The 23,402-nt window shown below is 37.8% G+C and overlaps 3 protein-coding genes and 1 long non-coding RNA gene across 9 annotated transcripts; 2 read left to right on the top strand and 2 right to left on the bottom strand.

Annotated features, from left to right (window-relative positions):
• Window positions 1–223: 223 nt before the first annotated feature.
• LOC135161784 (cyclin-dependent kinase 14) lies at window positions 224–12,059 on the top strand. Of its 3 annotated transcripts, none has more exons than XM_064119703.1 (6): window positions 224–1,048; window positions 3,027–3,116; window positions 3,267–3,395; window positions 4,499–5,081; window positions 5,648–6,192; window positions 8,702–12,059. In XM_064119703.1, exons 1-6 carry the CDS (start codon window positions 1,000–1,002, stop codon window positions 8,791–8,793), a joined length of 1,488 nt encoding a protein of 495 aa, XP_063975773.1. In that variant the 5' UTR covers window positions 224–999; the 3' UTR covers window positions 8,794–12,059. The 3 variants fall into 3 exon arrangements, with proteins under 3 accessions (XP_063975773.1, XP_063975755.1, XP_063975764.1); XM_064119685.1 differs by having other exon boundaries at window positions 227–1,048; window positions 4,460–5,081; XM_064119694.1 differs by lacking the exon at window positions 224–1,048 and adding an exon at window positions 1,437–1,802 and having other exon boundaries at window positions 4,460–5,081.
• LOC135161872 (uncharacterized) lies at window positions 5,772–12,493 on the bottom strand. The gene is made up of 3 exons (XR_010298864.1): window positions 12,204–12,493; window positions 5,989–6,186; window positions 5,772–5,911 (listed from the first exon to the last, which is right to left on the bottom strand). It is a non-coding gene; the product is annotated as an uncharacterized LOC135161872 (long non-coding RNA).
• A 473-nt stretch (window positions 12,494–12,966) lies between these two features.
• Window positions 12,967–15,080, top strand: LOC135161812 (PCI domain-containing protein 2). The gene is made up of 5 exons (XM_064119738.1): window positions 12,967–13,083; window positions 13,173–13,214; window positions 13,615–13,736; window positions 13,875–14,353; window positions 14,477–15,080. The coding sequence occupies exons 1-5, from the start codon at window positions 13,063–13,065 to the stop codon at window positions 14,989–14,991; spliced, it is 1,179 nt and encodes a 392-aa protein (XP_063975808.1). The 5' UTR covers window positions 12,967–13,062; the 3' UTR covers window positions 14,992–15,080.
• A 318-nt stretch (window positions 15,081–15,398) lies between these two features.
• Window positions 15,399–23,385, bottom strand: LOC135161683 (F-actin-uncapping protein LRRC16A). 4 transcript variants are annotated; one of them, XM_064119493.1, is made up of 9 exons: window positions 22,861–23,384; window positions 22,181–22,278; window positions 22,057–22,107; window positions 18,677–21,439; window positions 18,574–18,594; window positions 17,527–18,439; window positions 16,774–17,016; window positions 16,600–16,655; window positions 15,399–16,485 (listed from the first exon to the last, which is right to left on the bottom strand). In XM_064119493.1, exons 1-9 carry the CDS (start codon window positions 22,895–22,897, stop codon window positions 16,372–16,374), a joined length of 4,296 nt encoding a protein of 1,431 aa, XP_063975563.1. In that variant the 5' UTR covers window positions 22,898–23,384; the 3' UTR covers window positions 15,399–16,371. The 4 variants fall into 4 exon arrangements, with proteins under 4 accessions (XP_063975563.1, XP_063975583.1, XP_063975574.1 ...); XM_064119513.1 differs by lacking the exon at window positions 16,600–16,655 and having other exon boundaries at window positions 22,861–23,385; XM_064119504.1 differs by lacking the exon at window positions 18,574–18,594.
• Window positions 23,386–23,402: the final 17 nt, after the last annotated feature.

Genomic DNA, 23,402 nt, shown 5'->3' with positions numbered 1-23,402 from the left:
CCTTTTTTCCTATTCTTTTTTTCCATAAAAATCAATCTACAAAACGTTCCGAATTCATCAAGCCCTCTCTTCATTCAACTCAATCTCCAAAAAACCGTCTGAACACTTAAGAGACCCGAAAAAACAAACAGTTTTAATTTCCTACCTAAAGCCGTGTTCACAATCCGCCTGGCGCAACGACTTGTAGTCACTCTGTGTTTCCTAGTCCCAGTATTTGCAAACATACGGGAGGGGAGAAGCAGTTCACCACTCTCCACTAGCTTTCAGTTTTGTACTTTTGTGTGCGGCGCGGGTAGGATCCGCCAAACTCTCGGGGGCAGTCAGTCCAGCAGAAAAAAAACTCAACGATAAAAAAAAAACCAATAAAGAGTCTCGCTCTCCGCCTTCACGAGTGAATTATTTTTTAAAGTGTGAATGTAACGTGATTTCATCCCATCCTCCAGCCACCTCAGTGGCATTCCACCGATAATAAAACTCGTTATCCTCGATGGCGTGCCGAATAATCATCCAGGACGATTAAAAACACCTGGACATACTGATGCCCCTGGTGCAGAACATCAACTCTCCAATCATCAAAACAACTTCAGTGTTCACAGACCCGAGAAATAGAAAAAAAAATCAGTACAAAATCTTCAAGTTCCTGGTGATGCTTCTGGACCATTGAATCTTCCCTTCGACGAGACAAATACAAGGCCACTGCAACCCCCAATTTTTTTCCCCTTGTACAAGGTGTGAAGAGGATACCAACGGATCTTGTGTTGTTCCATGGCGATCGTTCCCACTGGTCGAGGAACGTGCTTGCCTACGTCACTGCGTAAGGTGGCACACGGGTGAATGTGATACATAAAGAGGAAATCAATTATTTTTATTATTTATCGGAGAATAATAGTGTTAAAAGTGATCATTGTGATTTATCGTTGAACAAGGTGGTGGATTGTTAAATGGTGTAGTTGATCGCGTCACCGCCCATATGTGATGTGTCCAAGTGAATGAGTAATCATGTACTGCCAGGACAAGGGCTCGGCGGCATCCAAGAGCAAAGAGGGTGGTGAGTTGCTATGTTCTTACGACCTTTTACCATTTCAACATTTTCTCAATTACTTTTTTTTTCTTTCGTTCCTCAGTCATTCTCTTCAGTCCCTCCTTTCTCTCCCTTCAACCCCCTTACCATCCCCTTCTCCTCACGACACTCATCTGTGTTAAGCTAGTTTGGAAGATGAAAAGGGAGAAATGGAGTGAAAGAGTTTTCAAATGTTCGAGTGAAAAGAAAAGGAGACAATGAGAAGAAAGAAAGTTAAGAAACATAATGGGGGAGGAAAAGGGGTCGGATATGCAGTGTGTCAAGTGTGGGGGGGTGGTTTGTCCGAGAGTTCAGGAGTAATGAGGGGGAGAGGAGGGGGGAGGAGGAGGACGAGGGGAAGGGTCACTTTTATTTATATCTCGAGAAAAAGTAATGGTAATGGAAGAGCCGGTTTACGTGCTTCCATTAACAATGATGAATTGTTGGTTCTTAGGGTTCACAGCTTTTGTTTTTTCCTTTTCTATATTTTTTTTTTTATTGAAAAGCTCAATGAGTCATTGACGATAATTTCTCAATTGTTTGCGTGAGTACTTCCTGCTACGGTTTAACGATTCATGCTTTGATTCATTGAGGCTTGTTTATTCATTGATTACTTTGGAACCCTTTGGTCTAGGGTAATGGAGGTTTTTTTTCAGGGGGGAATATATAAGTTGGTGCGTCAGAATTATTAATGAGGTTCCAGGAGGTTGTGGTGATGTCATGCTGGATATACTTTGCTCAGGTGACATTGAGATACTTGACAATTACTTTTGACATAGGAGAGTACATATTTGATCGATTTGTTGGCGTAGGTGTAGTAATTTTTGGTGGAGTCGTGAAAGCTTTTGCTGGGAGTGACCAGGAGGATGCGGAGGCGTACTGAGAGTTTTTTTTGAGAATTTAATTTTTTTTTTAGAATATCTAGGGGTGACGTTCTTTTTGGCAGGTTCATCCGTGAATTTGTGGAGGATTCCAATGGAATTTGAAGTGAAGTTTGGAGAATAGAGGTGTTAATTTTTAATATTATTTTATTTTTATTGATTGTAAATGTATTGCAGAGATGTGTGATGTCAGGAGATCGATTTCATTTTTTTTAATAGGTGATTGCCAACGTTATTCTCTAGCTTCACTCATTAGCGGGTAATTCTATATTTAACACGATGTCTTTAAGGATATCGGAATACTTGAGTGATTTTTTTTTCTCATAAAATTATTTTTCAATATTTATAGAAGCAACGTCAACGCCTTCATTGAAACTTCATTTGACCCTCGATTACTGATTCTTTTATCATTTAAACTTTAAAGGTCTCGATATTCCCTGCTGAATCATAAACGGCCTTTTTTCAAAGCTGAAAAAATTAAATATTCATTGTTTTTATAAAGAGTATTCATGACAGAGTTTCTCACATGACTTCCTTTAATTTATAAATTATTTGCAAACAATCAATGATCTACCTTAAAAATATCTCCTCCGGAGACTCGAATAAATGGTCGCTATTATCAAATACATAAAGAGAAAATAATGTTCTCTTTAATGGAATAATTAAATAAAATCACTCTGCAGTGAATGCCTGAAATTCTCCACCTAGAGTAAATTTATTCTGATGATTTATTTGGCTGAATGAATCCATTGATTTATTTATAAAATCTTCAGTTTAGTATCAGCGTAAATAAAACAATCTATCAATTATTTTTTGCCGAAAGTATTTAACGAAAAAACGCAGTGTATAGGCGCATTATTCTCATCTTCTAATAATATCATTAATTAATGGTTGAATGAATAGTTCAATGAACGCGCTCCACAATCAAGTCTTAAAATTGTCTCATTACAGAATAAATTTACTCTGACAATTTATTTCACTAACAAGTAATTTGGATGAATTTGTTTGATAAATTATTTAAAATCAATGAATTTAAGGATAAATTATTTTTTTATGGTATTCATGTATTTTTTTTTATGTGACAGGTACTGTGACGATGCGAGAGAAGAAGGGAGGCGCACTGAGCAGGGTTCAAAAACTGAAAAAACGACTCAGTCACAGTTTCGGGCGACTCTGTAAGTCTAACTTTTGTTTGAACAAGTTGGTTGGGGAAATCTTGGGAAGTTCCCAGACAACTTAATGCCTAACTTTTCATACGTATAATGAAGATCGAATCAATGTTAGTTATGAAGAAAGTGCATTGTGATTATGTGGATGATTTCCAGCGATATCGAAGGAGGAAGCTGAAGATGTGGCGAATAGAGGTTCATTGGCTTACAATGGTTTCTCGGAAGAGTTCCTAGACCGTTTGGAGCGAAACGGTAACTTACCCGTGGACAAGGATCGCAGTTACGGTGAGTAAATACCTCGATGCTAATGTACATTCAATTATTGGGATTTTGCATATTAATTTTTTGCCATTTTTCAATATTAAAAATATGCGCCTCTCGTGCCCTGAAGAACAAAAAATATATTCTAAAACGAGTTTTACTTTCACCAAAAAACTCGTTTGTTAATGGGCTCCAAATCTCGAAAATGTTTCTCACTAACACCGATTTGGTTGTTCCAAAAAAAATGTTGAAGTTTTTTTTCGTCAACTAATTTCAACATAATTAAACTTTATATGGGATATCATTGATAGCGTAAACCGAATATCAACATATACGCGATACGTCCTCCAAATTTTGAACGAAATATTCGAATAATGGATCATGAACAAAGTGTTATCAAAGGTTTTTACATGAGATTAAATTTTTTTATCAGATATGTATCGTCGCCAGAGGATGGACAATGATAAGATCCACATTTAATTGAATTATCGCATTAGTCGCGTTGGATTATCAGGCAAACTGTTTTATTTTTTCAAACAGCCTTCGTGGACTTATTTTTTCTCATTGTCCGCACGCCATGAAATGTACCGAAAAAAATTTAAAAACATTTTGTGTACTGTTGACATAGCAGTGCTTCGCTGCTTCTCTTTTAAACGTGAAATCCATTAACACAAATATATGAAAAACAATTTTCAAGCACGAATCACTCTAATCAAAAGCCCTTATCATAACTATGCGGCAATTAATGACCCCTAATTCAATATTGAATCAAAGAGTTTAATCTTGAATAACAGGAAACCTGATCTAAAAACTAGAGTGCTTTGAATTCGAGACACATATTTTCGTTGGGATAAGCAAACACTTGCTTCAATTCAAATTCAACTATTCTAAATTTGAGTGAAAATAACGGAGGATCGAAATAAAGAAAATTATAATCATGAAATTGTGACCTATCAAGGGAAAATATAGCCCTTCTTACCTATGCGAATGTTATTCAAAATCCCAATACTTGGAGTTGATCGATATATTATTAAATAAATAAAATCATTATCAATGATGTCATATCACTTTCAACCCAATTCCTCCAGCCAAGTCGATTACATCAACATCTATATCCCATGTCGCAGAGTGGGGTGGTGTGGGTGATCATGAGAGGGTACACCGACAGCTGTCAGTATCCAGTGACTCGAAATTACTGGATGAGGATATCAGGGAAGAGGCCCGAGTGATTCTGAGACCACGTAAACCCCCCAGACCAAAATCAGAAGTATTTCTTGGGCCAGATCCCGCACCGAGAAGAACCAAGAGATTTTCAGCCTTCGGTGGTGATTCGCCATTTGGTAAATCCGAGGGCTACATCAAATTGGAGCAACTTGGTGAGGGTTCATATGCCACTGTGTTCAAGGGTTACAGCCATTTGGCTGAACAGGTCGTCGCACTTAAGGAGATCAGACTTCAGGAGGAGGAGGGCGCGCCATTTACTGCCATACGTGAGGCCAGTCTACTGAAAGAACTTAAACACAGTAACATCGTGACACTACATGATATTATTCACACGCGTGAAACACTTACATTTGTTTTTGAATTTGTTCACACTGATCTCTCGCAGTATATGGAGAGGTATGGCAGCGGGGGTGGTGGACTCGATCCAAGAAATGTGAAATTATTCCTCTTCCAGCTGCTACGGGGACTGGCTTATTGTCATCGCAGGTAAATGTTTATTTTTCGCTTACAATTATCGAGGGCGAGAAAAGCTTTTAAACATTTTTTTTCTCATTTCTATACTTTTGCAGTAATTTTTAACAGAGAGACATTGCCTTTTATTGAAGAAGGAGAATTAAGGAGTGAAAAGAAACTTCAGAAGAATTGATTTTATTGGTAGTAAAAGCAGGAATTTACTGAGTTACCATAATTGTATTATTCGGTAATGAGTGACGAGGCATTTTGCTCTTTTCTTTTCATTCGATGCTTCACCAAATTGTCTGGTCTTACCACATAGTCATTGTTATTGATTATAAAGTTGATTTCGTAAAGCAGTAACGAAAAAAAGTCATCCCGCCCAAATATCGACAAGATGAACGACTAAATCAGAAGACACAACGTCAATGTTTACCAATAATAGAAGTTTTTCCAAGTCCATATTGTTTACACAATACTTAAATGAGGTTGAGATCATATATCTAATTTACTCTATTGTCCTCACACGCTTCAACCCCAAAACAAAATAATTCTCTTATTTTCTCTGAATTGACTGAACTCTAACAATTCTTCCACAGGAAAGTACTGCACCGTGATGTCAAGCCTCAGAACCTCCTGATTAGTGAAATAGGTGAACTAAAACTCGCAGACTTTGGTTTAGCGAGGGCAAAATCAGTGCCTTCACATACGTACTCCCACGAGGTCGTGACCCTGTGGTACAGGCCACCGGATGTCCTCCTCGGCTCAACCGAGTATTCAACGTCACTAGATATGTGGGGCGTTGGTTGTATATTCGTTGAGATGCTTACCGGTGTACCAACGTTTCCTGGTGTGAGATGTACCTACGATCAATTGGATAAGATATTTAGAATGTTGGGAACACCAACGGAGGAGACATGGCCAGGTGTCACGAGATTACCCGGTTATAAGACACATCGGTTGGCATTTTATCCACTTAGGAAATTAGGACTGTCCTTTCCCAGACTGTATGACGTGACTGAGGGTGATAACATGGCATCTTCACTGCTGCAGCTCAATCCTGACGATCGAATAGATGCTGAGGAGGCGTTGAAGCATCCATACTTCGCCTCACTTCCTAATAAACTCTATGAGCTGCCTGACGGTGAGAGCAAAATATAAACATAATTGTTTTTCGTATGAGAAGTAGAAGTTATTTTCGTTTCAATATTTAAAAGATTACACCCACTAGACTGTTAAACACTATGAGAATGTCCTGAAATGGTGAGCTATTATTGCATAAAAAGAAAAGATAGTGAAGTTTTGTTTTACGTCGCGATGAGATTATTCTACAAATATTTCTGCAAATTATCAGTGAAAAAAGATTGAATAATAAGGGCCTAACGGAGAAGTCCATGATATAAATTGCTTCCTAAAAATAGTCTTAAAATGTCCCCCAACATCCTGACCTCTACGAAGAAAAACAAATTTACTGTGTGCTCTCGGTTCTCTTTTAAAAAGCATAGAAAGCTAATTTCCATATAATGTCAATTCATACACTAATGCTTGAAAAAACCTTAGGAAACTCGCCGAATGACTAATCACCAGTTATCTCTCATTAAACTCTTGAAATTCTTCATGAAATTGAATCACTCCTATGAATATGTAATCTCAGTTACACCAGCTCCAAGCGAAACAGAAAAAAAACTGAATATGCTGAAGAGGGTAGTCAGTCGGCTCTGAAAAGGGTTTGCCTGTGCAAGCCGTTGAAGTTTCCAATTGTGTAATACGCTTGATAGCCCATTTTGCTCTAGTAGTTCCCAGAGAGATGGAGGAAAAGCGTTTTTATAAAAAACTTTTTTTTCTATTTTCAATATCTCAAGAAGTAGCGGAGCAAAATGGGTTGTCAAATGTCCCGCGGGATCGGAAATTCGAGGCCTTCAATGCAATATTCAATGTTTCTCTTCCGTTTCTCATTCTCAATGTATTCGGGAGAACATAAAATACGTTTTAGTATCGGTGGGATCAATAAACTTTGAAAAAATACAAATAGTAAAGAGAAAACAACATGGCAAGTATAGTGCAGTTGCATCGATGTATTATCGCTAATTGATGCTCTCATTGCTAATGACGTTTCAATATGATTGCAGTATCGCCTCTGCGTATTTTTAGTTTATTACATTATAGGTAATAATTTTGGTGACAATATTACTTGCACAATTTAAGATTCCCCGCTTGAAATATTCTCCATTTGTTTCGTGTACACTTATTGGCTTTCATCACATTATAGTTGAAGGGAAATTTCAGAGAATTTCGTCATTGAAAATTCAAAATAATAAATGATAGTTCAATTATTCTCAGCAAATTGAAAGAAATTGTAAAAATTCTGGTGAATATTTTGTTGAATTCTCAATTAATGTCAAACGCTAAGACTGAAATTGGTTTTATAACTTTTGTTTTGTTTGGTTTCGGTCTCGATTACACCCTCCTTCGTGTTCTTTCATTTTCCTATTGATTTTTAGACAGTGTTTTATATGTGGGTGAGCATAAAAAGGTGACCAGTGAAACGAGCTGCAAAGCATTTCAACCTATTCTTTCGAATCAACTTTTTATGATGTAATGACCTGAGTGATTTTCGTACAGAAGCAGAGTTTAGTTTATTTTTTATGCATTGTGTCTCAGATTTTCACATTTTGTTCCCATCCCTCATATCTTTCTCCTACATTCAAATTTTTTAATATGTTTACCGAGCCGCAGAGGTGTCGTTAATTATTGCGTCGCTAAAAAGCCATTGGGATTTCCTGGGGGCACCACTAATAACATCCACAGAAGTGACATTGAATTTTTAATTAATTAAAAATGAACAAATTTGTGCGCCTGAAGTTTCCTGATCTTCATAGAATAATTGGAATTAAATGAATCGGCTTCATTGATTTTCCCATTATTCGAAAAATGGGAATTTGATGACCGTATTGGATAGTAATTAACAAGAAATTGACCTTTGAATCGCTCTAAAAATGTCACATTTCACTGCAAAAGTGAAGGGACTTCCAGAATTGTGAGCAATATGGAAATCACGATTTCTCAACTTATGTGAATTTTAAATACAAACATCAGCATTCGGTATCCAATTACGCTGAATTTTCCATTATTTTAACGTTTCAATGAGCGCAGTCTCTTGGTTTTTCCAGCTTTCTGTTCGTTTAACAGAAAATCTTAAACATAAAGTTGACCGTTCGTATAATTTTTTCAATAGAATTTCTACTAGAACTGAACTTAAAGAAAATACTCAAAAACCGAGTGGGAAATTCGATCCCAATTTATTTAACAATTTACTGTGAAGGAAGGGAAAATACTGCAAGATTTGTATACCGTTGGATCAACGTATTTCAAATGAATTTAATTTGTTCCAACTACGGATGAAACTGATACACGAATATGACCCAAATTTTCTCCATTTTCACGGAATAATTGACCTGAAATTTCCAGTTGTTATGACCTTTCTTAATAATTACGTGAGAATATATGGCGTATGATTTTTCAATCGCGAGATTCTCTGACATTTTTATTGAAAATGCCGCTCGTTAAAAATAATGCTAAGTGATGAAATTCAACTATAAAATTCTCATCCACGTATTCACCACTAATCGCCCTCTTTATTTTTTCATTTCCAGAGGTATCGATATTCACCGTCGAAGGGATTTACCTATTCACCGAGTCACGACAAACGTATGCTGACTCACGTCATACAGCCCTCAAAACTTGAGGTCGGGCATAAAAATAAGGGAAACGACCAACAGAAGTTTTAAACGAGTAAATAATCACGTACAGAGTCGATGAAAACGATCGGATTTTCACATTGTAAATGAGTATCCGTTTAGTTCTCACGATGATGTTGCGAATATCATTGACATATTTTTCATTTATCTCTCCTATCCGGCTAATTAAAGGTACAGAAGAATAATTAAATTGTCCGATCTGCTCATATTTTGTATTGGAAATGAAAACAATCTTCGCATAGAGAAGACTAAAAAGAACACGTGTTACTTGTAATAATTAGGAGAAGTCATTAAATTTGTAGAGTCATTTTGTAGTGAGAGACGCGGACAAGTTAAATCAGGTTGATTATCATTGATAGTGGGAAAAAAAAAATTGAAAAATGCATTCGAAAGCTACGCACGCTGGATTTAGAGCAAAAAAAATGCAAAAGCACGCACGACCCATCCTCGCACTTCGTCCAAATACTAGATATTAGACTGAATACCAATCAAAAGAGATTCGATAATGGATAAAGGAAGTTATGTCTACCGCCTAGTGGAAATTATCCCCTCTCTCTACTCCGTTTCCGAGCCACTTTGCAGGCGGTGAGTTCGACGTAGCGAACAAAAAAAAATTAAGTAATGCAATTTATCATTATTAGGTGAAATCATGGAAGATCTGTAGCGCTAGGTCAATCATTCTGCATTGCTATGTGGTATCGATGCTCGATTCAGACGCGTACGTCTGTTCATCAGTTAAAATTATTTGACCAAATTTAGGAGAAATGGATTGGTAGAAGTTTCTGATTGGATTGGATTTATTTGACTGAGAAGGGGCGAAACAATGACTCACTTTGCTTGCTCATTATTATTTTATGTTGGGGAATCTAAGAAAGTTGCCAAATATTTTACTTATTATTGTTTATCTGATGTTTCTGCATAATAAATCCCTCGGAAATATTGGATGATCTCTGCAGATTCAGAAATTTCACTTGACAATCAGTTCGTTCAGTCGCATGAGTTAAGACTGTGTGTTGATTAAAGTTCGATCAAATTTTATCTATTGCAATTTGATCAAATTCCGATAGAATTCATTAAATAATTTTGGACTAGATTTATTCAGTGTGAAAATTGCATGGATCAGTTCAGCTTTTTAATTAGTTTGTAGCGAATGTTTGACAATCTTAGAAATTTGCCAAAAATGGTTACTTTGAGTATTTTTATGTTTATTTGAGCTTTTCGCACATGAAAACCTCTCATAAACATTGATCATCTTTACATACAATGAAATTGCACTTCAACATTGATTTCTTTCCTACGCATGAGTTAACATGTTTATTAAGTGCCATTTATTCGATCAAAGTCAGTCTCACTTAATTATTAGGATTTAACAATTCGATTCACTGGGTAACAATATTGTAAAAATCAGTTCGTTAAAAATAGCGAAATTCTGGTGAGTCATATATGAAAGAAATTATTATATTATATTATATTAATTATATTATTTCTTCCATATTGCATTTTGCCAGAATAGAAATTATTCCATAAAGTGTTGCTCTAGGCTGCTAAATTTTCAGGGACCCTTAGCAATTATTTATCAGACTCTACTACCTGCCTCCTCAATTAATTAAATGCCAATCAATCAGAGATTTTTGACAAAACTCTCGTGTGTAAAGATCATAAATCTAAAAAGGTCACTTCGCTCGCTCAATGGCCCCACTCCTCTCTGCTCGCAATTTATCGTCGATTTGTATCTAATTGAATAAACAAACGAAATACCTTATTCGATTTTTAAAAAAATTAGCTCGTAATCGTAACGTGATGATAGCAAATAAACATAGAGTGATAAGTAAACTTTGAGAACAAGTCTCTCAAGTCATTGACAAATCGACGAGCGGAGGATGCGAGTAAAAGCGAGCGACTCATCAATCAAGTAATTAATTAATTTCATTAGCCCCATCTACCGGTAGTAGTGTAACTTTTACAGAAAAAAAATTGAGTAAAAACCACGTATGTTCGTTACAACTTTTGATAGGCCAACGAATGGTGCTTGATGAATATACGACTAATGAAGTAATGTTAAATTGTACATTAATTGGGGATAACTGATAATCTCGTAATAGTTGCCTGGCTGGTGGCATAAATCATACGTAATCATGATTATTTTCTTAGAAAATAATTGTTTTTTTTTAATATGTTGATAATATCAGTGAGTTAAGAGCGTTACAGGTCTTCCAAAATGAAAAAAAAAAGTTAATTACGAGTCATGAGAATTATGTCCAAGCAATGATGACTATTACGACTAATAATGTTATTCCCTAGTAGATTTATATTTATACCGATTTTTCAGCGCACTCATAGTTTTTGCCAGGCCCCTCCTAACCTTATTAGATTAATATTTTCACCTTGCCTTCCTCAGCCTTCCTCACTCACATTTACTTTTTAATTGTTAGCGTGCTAGCCTTTGAAGTTGCTGCATTATCCGTTTGAGGAATATATTTTCTCTTGAATCGTTTGGGGCCTATTTGCCGTAAAGTTCAAGTGTAGGTTGAGTGATATTGCTGGTGGGTGATGAGGAATTATTAAAATATTTGAGGATCTGGAGGGCAGGGAAAGATAAATTCAATCACGTGGAATTTTTGAAAATTCTTATTTATGAAGAAAATTGGTTGAGAGTGTTAATGGATTCTTTGAGTCAATTGAATGTGCAATTGGTGAGATAATTTTGTGAATTCTTGTGTAACTGAAGAGCTGAGGAGGTAGGATGTAAATAGAAAAACACCATCGATTTATATAATTGATGACGCTGAGATAGAAACAGGAGGTAATAAATGTGACTTTGTAATAAATTGGTGAAATTAACAAATCAGGGGTTTACACTGATGTGTTTTGGAAAAAAAAAACAGGAGTAATATGAAAGTGATTGAAATAATCAATTTCCCACCAGTCTCATTTAGTTTAGACTACACCACGATCATGATTCATTGAAGAAATGCGAAAGAGATATGCTCATTTATTATACTTTATTATTTGTTAATTGTATTTGTAATATAACTGTGGTAGAGACTGTCATTTGTATGAATTAGTCCGCAATTATTGTCTTTATTTGTTCATCTATAAATTTTTTTTATACAACAATTTTAGTGTGATTATTGCTGTCATTTTTTACGATTTACTTTTATTCATGGAGTGAATGGCGTGGCAGCTCAGTGAACATTGTAATACGAATGATTAAAGTGAAAAGACAAGTACTGTTTTTAAGTATGGAACAAAATGATTTTTCATTATTTTAATTTCACGAATGATTTAACATAATTAAACTTGAAAAACGTGAGAGTAGAACATTTGAACCTCAGTACAGACAGGTACAAACCTAGTTCAAACCATAGATTTGGCGCATTTTGCAAAAAGAACTCACCTGTCTCTTGTCTACATATGGTTCTCTCTTCGTCGCCACCAGCTGCCAAAATAAACGGTGGTGCCAGCCACCGCTGGAGTCGTAACTAATAGTAGTGTGGCTCTTCTACATTAGCCTTTCCTCTTTGACAACACAGTCGATAATTACCTCGTTACGCCGTCTGCGGTGCTATGTATACTGTGTGAGTTCCGTCCGTGTTTCACATATGTCGTTAATTACTTCAAGGTCGACCATAGAAAAAATGATATAAAAGGCCCAACTCATGGGCATGGCTGACCCCTGCACTACTGCACACACGATCGGTCAAACAGACACTGTAAGCATGAGGCTTTTCTCTGTTGCACACGGAGGTCCCTACGTATGTTGGATTTTTAATTATTTATTTAAAAATAACTGAGAAACTAACGAAACATTTGACGGTGAGTGCAAACGGGTAGAGACGTAATGCAAATGATGGAGTGAGTTCATCATCGGAAACGAAATTACCCGTCGACTAACTATATACGAGTCTTTTGGAAGCCGCCAGCTGCCAAACTCGATGGCGTTGCCCCTTACTGCCGGGGTAATTACTAACAATGACGTGAGCCTCTAGTACATACTGTCCTTTTTGGCCGAAACAGTCGATTAGTACCTCGGGACGCCGTGCGTCCCGTTGGGTACCACCTATGACTTGTGGCGCCTTGCCTCTTCTGGGGTGAGGTACTACGGTGCTGCTGCTACTCAAAGCACTCCAAACCCCCAGAAGTGAGTCTCTACTTCAGCCAATCCTCTCTGATTTGACTCATGCTTGTAGATATCTGCCTCATTGTCAACAAACATCAATTGTGTCCCACCGACTTGTGGCAGTAATTGAATTATCATGGATTCTTACATTATGCAGGTAATTAAAAGTGACGGTGAAAATTTAGTTATTGTTTATGTTGGTACTTTAACTTAAATGGTGGACAATTCATCTGTTTCTTGTTCCAGTTAAAAAGAGCCTGGTTGAATATGGATGGACTGGCATTAGCAGTGAGTACTTCAAAAACCTGTTAATGATATATAATAAAAGAGATGTGCAATTTACTATGTTCAATCTGGCAAAAACTGCAGATTTTACTGAAATGAATCTCAAGTCATTATAATGAACATGCTTGTTTCTGTTTGACTCACCTGCTGGTTAAATCAATTTTTCAATTGCATTACTCTGATAGGAAATAATTATAATAACACGAAGAATTGGTTGAAAGGCATGATAAAAAGGGTTGAAATGTAAAAAAAAATGTGTCTTCAATAATCTTTAATAGTAAAAATGGTTGGCTCCCGTTCCAAGACAAAACAGGATACGATCTCATTGTTTAATTTTTATCCTCAAGCTTGTAGGACTTGACACAACTAATTTTATCATTTCAATGTATTCTATTTTCTACAGGATTTATTGTCGCTACGTCACAAACACGTAAACATCCCTCAATTGAGCACTGAAAGTGCAATGACGAAAGCAATGGAGCATTTGTCAGCTCCCTTCGAGGATCTCGTTCTTCTCCATTTGAAGTAACTAACTTTCAAACTTGTTTTTTTAAAAAGACTATAAGACGTACAGAGATATTACAAAAATATTTTTCATTGTCCATTGTTATTCATAAAATCTAGCAGAATTGCTTTCGAACTGAGAAATGACTGAAATTTTAGAACACTGGCCTCTGCGAATGGAGAAGACGCACGTGCAGTGTACTACAATCAGAGTGCAGTGGTCCAGAGCGTAACAAAAATTCTCCAGTTGCAAAAAGAAGAAAACTGGATGCTCCCTGTGATGAACTTGGTCTGTCTGGAGCTGCGATTATTGGCAGTTCAGGCTGAAAACTTGAAGAATAAAAACACAAAGCCTGGCGAAGTCCTCGAGAAGTGTGCAGAGTGCCTGATGGGATGTTTCAGAGTATGTGCAGCTGATAACAGAAGCGCAGAGGAAGATACGAAACGATGGGGAATGCTCTCTCTCGTTAATCAACTCTTAAAAGTCTATTTTAGAATCAATAAATTGCACCTGTGTAAACCCCTCATCAGGGCTATCGACTCTTCGGTTTATAAGGATCACTTCCCATTGGCTCAGAGGATTACGTATAAATTCTTCGTTGGGAGGAAAGCCATGTTCGATAGTGATTATAAATCAGGTAAATGCATACGATAAATTAAAGTCATTTTGGAAATAATCTGATTACAAAAATATGTTTTTCACGAGTAAATATAAATTTACGATAAGATCACTCTCTACCCTGAATTTTCTCCATTTTCAGCTGACGAATATCTCACGTATGCCTTTGAACACTGTCACAAAGCCTCTTCAAAGAATAAACGTCTAATTCTCACATACCTAGTCCCTGTTAAAATGCTCCTCGGGTACATGCCAAAGCAGGCTCTCCTCGAAAAATACCGCCTCATGGAGTTCTGGGAACTGGTCGAGGCAGTCAAACGAGGAGATCTGCGAAAATTGGAAACAGTGATGACTAAGCACGAGAGTTTTTTCATTGGAGCTGGAATTTACCTCATAGTGGAGAAGTTAAAACTCCTGGCTTATCGAAATTTATTCAAGAAAGTTTGGCTAGCAATGAATACTCATCAAATTCCGGTGCAAAATTTGTTGACTGCCCTTCAGATGTATGGAGTCGAAGACATTGATATGGACGAGACTGAATGCCTAGTTGCGAATTTAATTTACGAAGGAAAGATCAAAGGATACATCTCGCATCAGCACAAAAAGTTAGTTATTTCTAAGCAAAATCCTTTCCCAAATCTTTCTTCGATATTATGAGATTCTTTTATGTCAATTGCTGAACTTAATGATCAATAAATCAATTATTTATATCTTTGAAATAAATATCTATATTTGTACCCTTAGAACATTGTTTATTCATTGATTCTATTACTTCTCAATAATTCTGTTCGAATTTTCAATAATTAGCATCATCAAAATGTTGATAACTATGAAGAAAGTTCAAGGCATGCTGAAGAATTATTAGCATGTTAACTGAAATTGCTAAAATGGAATCTCTAGTTGCAAATTAAATTGATACAAAAATATTCAAAGGATACCTTTCCATCTACACAAGTAACATTTTTTGAGGTCAATAGCGATGAAGATGTCGATTACTTATGCTTCTTAAGAAATACTGACAACACTTCCCCAAAATAGGAACAGGAAAACAGGAACCAATGCGCTTCATTTGTATAATTTTTTATTCATCGATTATATCACTTTTCTATGCCAATAATATTATAATACGTGCTAAAAATATCATCGCAGTCATCGAATTCATACAATTGTTAGATATTCATGTTTAAAAAAACGAAAATGACGAATAAAAATGTTCAAAAATAAAACACTGGGGAGAAAAGTATTAAAAATCTAATGTAGAATGATAAATATTAATATTTGGTCGCATTTGCCTGACCCGTTGTACAGTTGTTAAAACACATCGTGGAAAGTTGGTTAAAAAACTCTAGTCTCATACAAGGTACATTTCATGTTCTATCAATTGATTCCCATTCTCGACTCTCTTTTGGCACACTGAGCCCATGCTTGATGGTTACTAGCTAAAAATAAAATTACTATATTCCCATAATGAATGAAAATCATTCGACTGATGAAATTGTGTCAATAATTACTTTACACGACGTGAATTTAAGCAAAAACAATTGACTCGATCGTACATAGTGCCCATAATTCTACCAAACTAATTTCATTACCTAAAAATAGTATAAATATTTACATATAAATATTACAAACCAATAGATGGTTCGTTACACCACTCACTCAATGCATAAATTTAAAAAAATCTTGAAAGTTGCCAGATGATTTTATCGTTAGAGAGCGAAGTTTAAAAAAATTTCACTTAAGCCTACAATTTTCATTTTTAATATTATTGGCAATTAGTCACTAATTAGATCGTGGAGCGAACGCTATATGTATGTTTTCGTCTTACACTTTCCTTAAACAAATGAGAGCAATGATAAATTGACTAGTCTCACCGTGAAAACCAGCCCTGGAACGTAAATTCATTCGGTAAAATGAAGTAATTAGGCCTTGGCAAACACGTAAGTCCATTGAATGTCTATTTTGTTTGCTAATGGCACATGTGGGAAACTGGAATGTTGGATAAAATCATCAATAATGGAAGAGAAAATTAATCCGTTAAACGTCAACGACATCGTTATCGTAATTGAAATTCGAATCACGGAGAAATGATGTTCTTCGGAGTTTAAAATTAATTCGTCCTTCCTCATCCTTTTTCAATGGCTGCTGTACCTGCAATAAATTTTCATTTTTAACTATGAATCGGATAAAGCAAGAGCTGATATCGGAATTCGTTAGTTTAAAACGTAAAAATGAAAAAAATGAATAAAAAGAGAAGTTTGATACCTTATTGGGGTCAACGGGGCGATGAAGCAACGACCTCCAGGGTACTTGCGTTTGCTCTAAAATAACGTAATTGGAGCGAGAAATAAAAGAGAATGAAGCAAAACTCAATAAAAAAAAATGAAAGAGAAAAAATTTTAATTGAATATGGGAAGCAAAATTAAATGATCTAGTTACCATTCTCCTTCCGATCGGTTTTTCCTTTATTCAAACTCGCTGCAAGTTCTCTGACCGATCGTTTTTCAACACTACTGCTGCTCAATGAACTAACTGTACTGCTTGATGATAGAGTTGGGGGTAATGAGGCTGGGCCACTCACACCACTATCGATTGATTCGTCTAAAGCATCACCCGAATCTGGAGTATTTCCCGCTGAGGTATTTGGACTCGACCCATCGCTCAACAGATTGTTGAACTCACCTGCACAAGGCACACCCCATGTATTGTATATTTTTTTTTGTCACTTGTAGGTAAATTAAAATTATACACATTTTTTGCCCGTGGCCAAAAATTCTTTGTGTACATCTCCTACAGCACAGAAAGGTACACTTCACCTAGTCTTGCAAAACACATCACCTTAATATGTTCTCCATGACGAGCATTATTATTTTGAATATTTCTGAGAAACTGCTGATTGGATCAACGCAAAAAAGTTTCATCTTCGTGTGACCATTTTTCTACACTTTTACTCAAGTTTTGTAATATGTCAATAGAGTTTCGTGCAGACGTAGAATTTTTTTTTAACGCCGATGAAACTTTATAAGGTATTAAATAATGATAAAACTTGACAGCAATATTTTTCCTCGTTATAATCTTATCAACTGTTTCCCCCAAAAAATGCAAAAACCACAAAACGTGAGGGGAAAACGTCGTAGGATTTCCAGGTCACGCAACATAAAAAATAATTCATTGTTATCGACAATAACTCACCAGATTTCCTATCATTGCTCATGCTCCAAGGCCTCGGTTTGGGAGCAATAGCTGGTGGCGCAGGTTTATTTCCCCTGATGCCCCCAGAATTGACCTTTTGCTCGCTATTCCCAGTCAACGCCTTAACCCCGCCCTTTCCAAAACTGGCCTGTCCCTTGTGCACATCGCTGGACAGACAATTTTCGTCTTTCCCAGATGTCGGAGAGGACGACGGTGATACCACCGCGTTGGTGATGGGTAATATGCCTCTCTTCCTGTGCTCTCCGTCAGGGTTCTCCGTGCTCCTTCGGACGAGCGGTGAGGCAGTCAGTGGCGTATCTCCCTGAGATCTACGTCCCGTTAAGGGTGAGAACTTCTCCAGGTTATCACTAGACCGCGAACGAGGCGCGGGTTCAAGGAGAGTTTTCAGCATTGGGGAACTACAGCCATGAGGCTTCTTCTCAGTCTCTGGTGGAACACTTCGGTGGCTTGTTAAGGATAAATTAGGACTTCCGTCAATGGGGAAGGTGTGCAAAGAGCTGTCGTCGCTAGTGGGCGATATGAGGGGTGTCGTTGGAGTTGTGGGCCTGAAGAATACGTCCAAACCTTCACCAAGAGCCAGAGCATCCACTGGAAGTGGATCTGATCGTAACATGGGTCGCGTGGGGGCACGTGTTTTCGCCCTCTTGGGACGGGTCTTCACGAGATGCTGGAGTTGCTGGCCGGCCGCATTAGGAAGCTCTGATATCGAATCTAAGGATTCTGTTAAGGAATGTTCGTTCTCTGATGCTCCCTCAATTGTGTCTTTTGGAAGACTTGGCAGTAAGTTTGGAATGTCATCAGCGGAGAGACCCTCCACCGAGTCCACTACCGATTTGGGACGCAGTTTCCGCCCGTGCAGGCTCTTACGCTTGTTTGACAAGTGCGGAGTTGCCTTAGATAAGGAAATTTCGAAATTAATTACGTTCTTTGTAAATACCTTTTAAACTAAACGTTCAAAAGGAAAATGTGTTTCAACATCTACCGGAAACCAAACGACAAATGAGATTTCTCCAAACTCCTACTTACAAGATTCAAATACTCCAGTTTCTTCGTTTGTCGCAATACAGAACAATGAAAAAATATTAAATTCAAATTTCAATAAACCGAGCGAAGTAATGGGTAAACTTACCACTGGCGACTGATCATCCTTTCCCCCCTGTGGCCCCAGAATCCCCGAAGGATATCCATCCTCCAAAGTAGTAGTGCTGGATGCCCCATCCCCTCCCATAGTTCCCGAATTATCAGTAATCGAAGAGGCATGAGATACCACCGCATAAATGTGCTCCTCATTATTCCCAGATGTTCCAATACTCGGATTTATTCCAATGACACTTCCACTGCTGATCGAACTCGCACTTGGTCGGAGCACATCTGGTGTGCTACTCCTCGTCCTATCAGCGCTATCTCCAATGAGTGTCTTGTAGCTCCTGGACAGGGACTCAATGACCTCATCGGTTACTCTATCCGAGACATGAGCAGCAACCGCTAGATTCAACTCATTAACTCTATTAACAATATCAGTTCCAGCTTGTTCAACAATACAAGAGGTGATGAACTCATTACTAATTTGATTCTTCTCCTTGCAAGCATTCCTCAGATCCTGATCAATCGAGATGGGTTCACTCTCATCACCCCTGACAACCGTCTGCGACATAACCGTCGGACAATGATCATTGGCGCATTTGAGAATGGACTCCAATGAATCCTCCAAATATTCAGTAACAACTCTGTGCACATCATCAGCGATCTCCTTCAACTTGAACTCGATAGGATTCTTCTCATCTCTTTTCTGCAGCACCTCATGCAGCCGGGGTAACAGCTGCTTCGAGTTATCAGCATCCTGAATGAGCCCAGTAGCATAATTAATATCATTATTAGCATCACAACTCTCAGCTGCCAGTGTCTTAATAGTATCCTGAGTTTGAACCACTAGTCTATCCACAACTTGCTGAGTAGAACTGAGTAAGAAGCCCTGCTGCAGCCGGAAGGCCTGGCCATGTGAATACTTGCAGGGAGTGACATTCCTCTGCAGCATATCCTGGAGTTTCTTCGCCAGTTGTTCAGCCCGTTCAGCCGAAGTCTTCATGCAAGGCTGCAGATCGTAAATAGGGAATGGCATATACCTAACCGAGAAATTTTTTTCAAGTGCATGTACAATATCCGCATATCCCTGCAGAGTTATATTATTCTTATCGTATATTATCGTCCTGAGATGGTTATTGATCTGCAGGGCTTTGGCGAGAAGCCTAGCACCAGGATCGCCGATCTGATTGCCACTGATGTCCAACGTTTGAAGACACGTATTGCTTCCCAAAGCATTGATCAAACTGTACAGATCTCCCTTTAATCTTGAATCCGGTATGTGAAGACTTTGCAAAACACAGTCATCCTCCTGAATCATCTGCACAAGACAGTCCATAACAACTGATATATGTTTACTCTTCATCCCCGCTGTATTTCGTCCCATGTACAGATGCTTCAATGATTTATTCTTACCGATAGCCGTTATAACTTGTGCAAGATCAACGTCCATGTTACTGTCCGATATATCTAATGATGCAATGCATCGTACACCGTGAATACAACTCTCAAGGACATGTGCCCCCATAGATCCCAGATTATTACCACTCATATCAAGCTCAAGGCCTACTGTACTCTCATTGCAAGCAAGACCCAGCAGAAGATGCTTGAGCGCCTCGAGTGGTAATTTGCAGTAAGAAATGTTGAGATATTTGAGTGAAAGTGTTGCTGTAAAGAATTGTTTAAAACTAGGAGGTATCTCTTTGGTTTTCTTGCTTGTGAATGAGTTTCTAGCAACGTTCAAGTGGACTAGATTTGTAGCACAGCCACGTAATAATGCACCAAATAGGCACTCAAGTGTTGTATCAGTGCCAGAAAGATCGAGATGTGTTAAACTATTCGGTTGGGCAAGGTAATTACATAAATTATTGATATCATCTTTTATACTGTTCTCGGATAGATTGAGGGAACGCAAGCTCGTTGGCATGCTGCGGTTAAGGCTGAGGGCGTGAGCTATTTGGGCAATGCCCTTTGATGTCAGACCACACCGAGACAGATTTAGCTTTTGCATACCTTTTGGTAAATTACCGATTGCACTGCCACCACCCAGGTGACTACCCTGAGTTAATTTGGCGATTATTGCGCAGAGGCTTGTTGCACCCTTGTCCTCTATTATATTGTTAGAGAGATCAATTGTATGAAGTACTGTATTGCTGTTTGCTATTAAGGCCAGTGACAACTTGTGCGCAAAGTCCCATTTTATTCCTAAATTATCGAGATACATTTCTTGAATTGAGAGGGATCTTCTCACTACGTGAAGAAGCCGCTCCAGGCATTCGTGGGAGAGTTTCATGTGCGATGCACGAAATTTTGTGAACCACGTGTTGTATTCAAGGGCTGATATTATTGGTACCAAGTCCTTTTGCTCGAGATGATCAAAATCGCGGAGATTTAGCTCGCGTGTGTCGTGCGAGAGGTAGATTGTGTCCACATCCCAGGCGACTTCGTCGCGGTATTGGACACCGTGGAGGTCGCACATACAGGCGTACTGCGTGGAGAAACCACCGCAAGGACCCGTGGTTCGTGTGGCCTCTGTACTTCGTGCTAACTCTGAACCACGAATACTTTGTAGCCTACTTGCTGGAATCACGTCGATTTTACGGATCACGTAGTTCAGAGGAACTGTGGGAAATATGTTGCGAATAGCTGTGTGGAGGGCTTCTATCATTGCGTCTATTTCGGTTGTATCGGTAGTTCCTAGGGTGGCTGTTGTTTGGAAATTGTAGGTGCGATCTCCTGCGGTGAGGCATAGTTGGTTTGGCCGACGAGATTCTATTGAAGTGATCTCTAGATAGTGGAAGTGACAATCGATCTGGAATTTTCAAGTTTTTGCGTTAAATGGGGAGAAAATTTCGTCTGATTAAGAGTTTTTGGCACTCATGCAACGGGCATGGAAATTCTATAACGAAGTATTTTCAATTGAAGTCAATCAGTTATGAAATCGCCCCAAAGTTAAAAACGAGGGCCTCTCTGGGAATGTAAGTTTTATTTAAATACTATTTTCTCGTGCAAACTTAATAGAGCGTAATTGAAAAGAGGCAAATCATTTCTTAAAACAGTAAAAATATGCCAATAGAATTTGAACTTTCGAAAAGAAACCGAAGAGAATTTCGTGGAGAAAGCACTGGATGAATTCGCATCAAATTCTTTCAAACGTGATGAATACTCAAAACAGTTGGCTGGTCGCTACAAAAAACTAGAATACTGAAAGTCTAGCACCTAATCCCCTCTTAAGAGATCTTTTTAAGAATGCGCCCAAATTAGAAATCTGTCTCTCCGAAAAGTTGAACACACAAAGGTGTTTTATTCTTTCTCATGCATCAGCAAGCCCGTAGTATTCTTGGGAATAAATTAACACCATGCATATTCAAATGTTCAAATCTCATTAACAGTTTTAATTTTGTTTTTGTTCGCAGAAAAATTACTTACACGAGTAGGAACTTTCGCCGTCAACAAAAAAAGACGACATGGTGAAAATACCTGGAAAGATAAATGGCTAAATATCTCTATTACAAAAAGATTCCTGGCTCTCAAAGAATATTCAAAAACTCACCAAAACCCTATTTTCCTGCTTGTCAGGCTTCGTCTCAAGTTTAACGACGTTCTTAAGCAGAATCTTGACGTGTTTTCCGAGAAGAGCCTTCACAGATTCTACACGGAAAATCGACGATATAAATCACTCAAAAATCCTTGAGATAATCATATGATGGCGAGAGCTCAGCAAAATGTTATTGAAAATATTCATGACTAATTACTGTGCTGGGCTGAACATCACAAATAAAAACTATTTAATGATATTCAAGTATTTTGTAAATCTTTTGTGTGTAATGAAATGCTACTATACTATTTTTTGAGGATTTCCATTTGAGCTCCATGGATGTGACCCACAAATTTGGAACGTTTTATGATCACTGTACGATAAATCTCTAAAATTTCCAAAGACATAAATTTTCTCCCGACAAAAATTCATTCAGCCGATTTATTTGGCTACCGGGGCTTGTAGCAATCGAGCCACAATGAAGCAGTAAGATCAATCAGCAGATAATTTATAGTTTTTTAATTAGTTGAACTGAAAAATCAAATGTACCAAGTACAAGATATCGAATGAAATGTCTATTTGGAAAAGTATGTTCTTATGTCAAAGTATTTTCAACAGAACTCATGCATAATTGATTTCCACGAAGTAATGTCCAACTCTAATAATAACTCAACAATTAAAATACAATTTAATACCATTTAAATCCTTGGTGAGTTGAGACCTAGTTGACATGATTGTTCTTCGATAATCCAATCACCAAAATATGAAAAATACTGACAAACAATTCACGACATTTCTTCTCTGATTAAACCAACACTGAGGTGACAGTTGACTTTGGAATGCCACAAAACACAAAAAAACTAATAAAAAACTCCGGGGTAACTTGAGTTCGGGGTACGTCAGCCATGTTGTAATTACAATGCACACACATACACTTGCCCTTGAATCGGCTGACGTTGAATTGGAGGAAATGACTGCACTTGTGTCAAAATGACGAATCAATTGCGTATTGGGTGTCTGTCTTTATTGCACGTTACACCGAGAGTCACTAATGCTGGATGAATTGTTATTCAATCCATTCGAATGCCGACAACGGCCGATGGGCCGATCACGATAATCAGGGGATGGAAACTCCGGCTTCCCCCTCCACTGTTATTTGGTCACGGAGGGTTTTTTTAGGTATAGGTAGGACTTGTCACTCTATTCATCCCCCACTTCACTCGCGCCTCCCACCACG

Source organism: Diachasmimorpha longicaudata, chromosome 1 (genome assembly GCF_034640455.1).
Source record: "Diachasmimorpha longicaudata isolate KC_UGA_2023 chromosome 1, iyDiaLong2, whole genome shotgun sequence".
In the NCBI taxonomy this organism is placed as follows: domain Eukaryota; kingdom Metazoa; phylum Arthropoda; class Insecta; order Hymenoptera; family Braconidae; genus Diachasmimorpha; species Diachasmimorpha longicaudata.
Note: the sequence above shows the minus strand (reverse complement) of the source record. Positions and strands in the feature narration are given on the sequence as shown.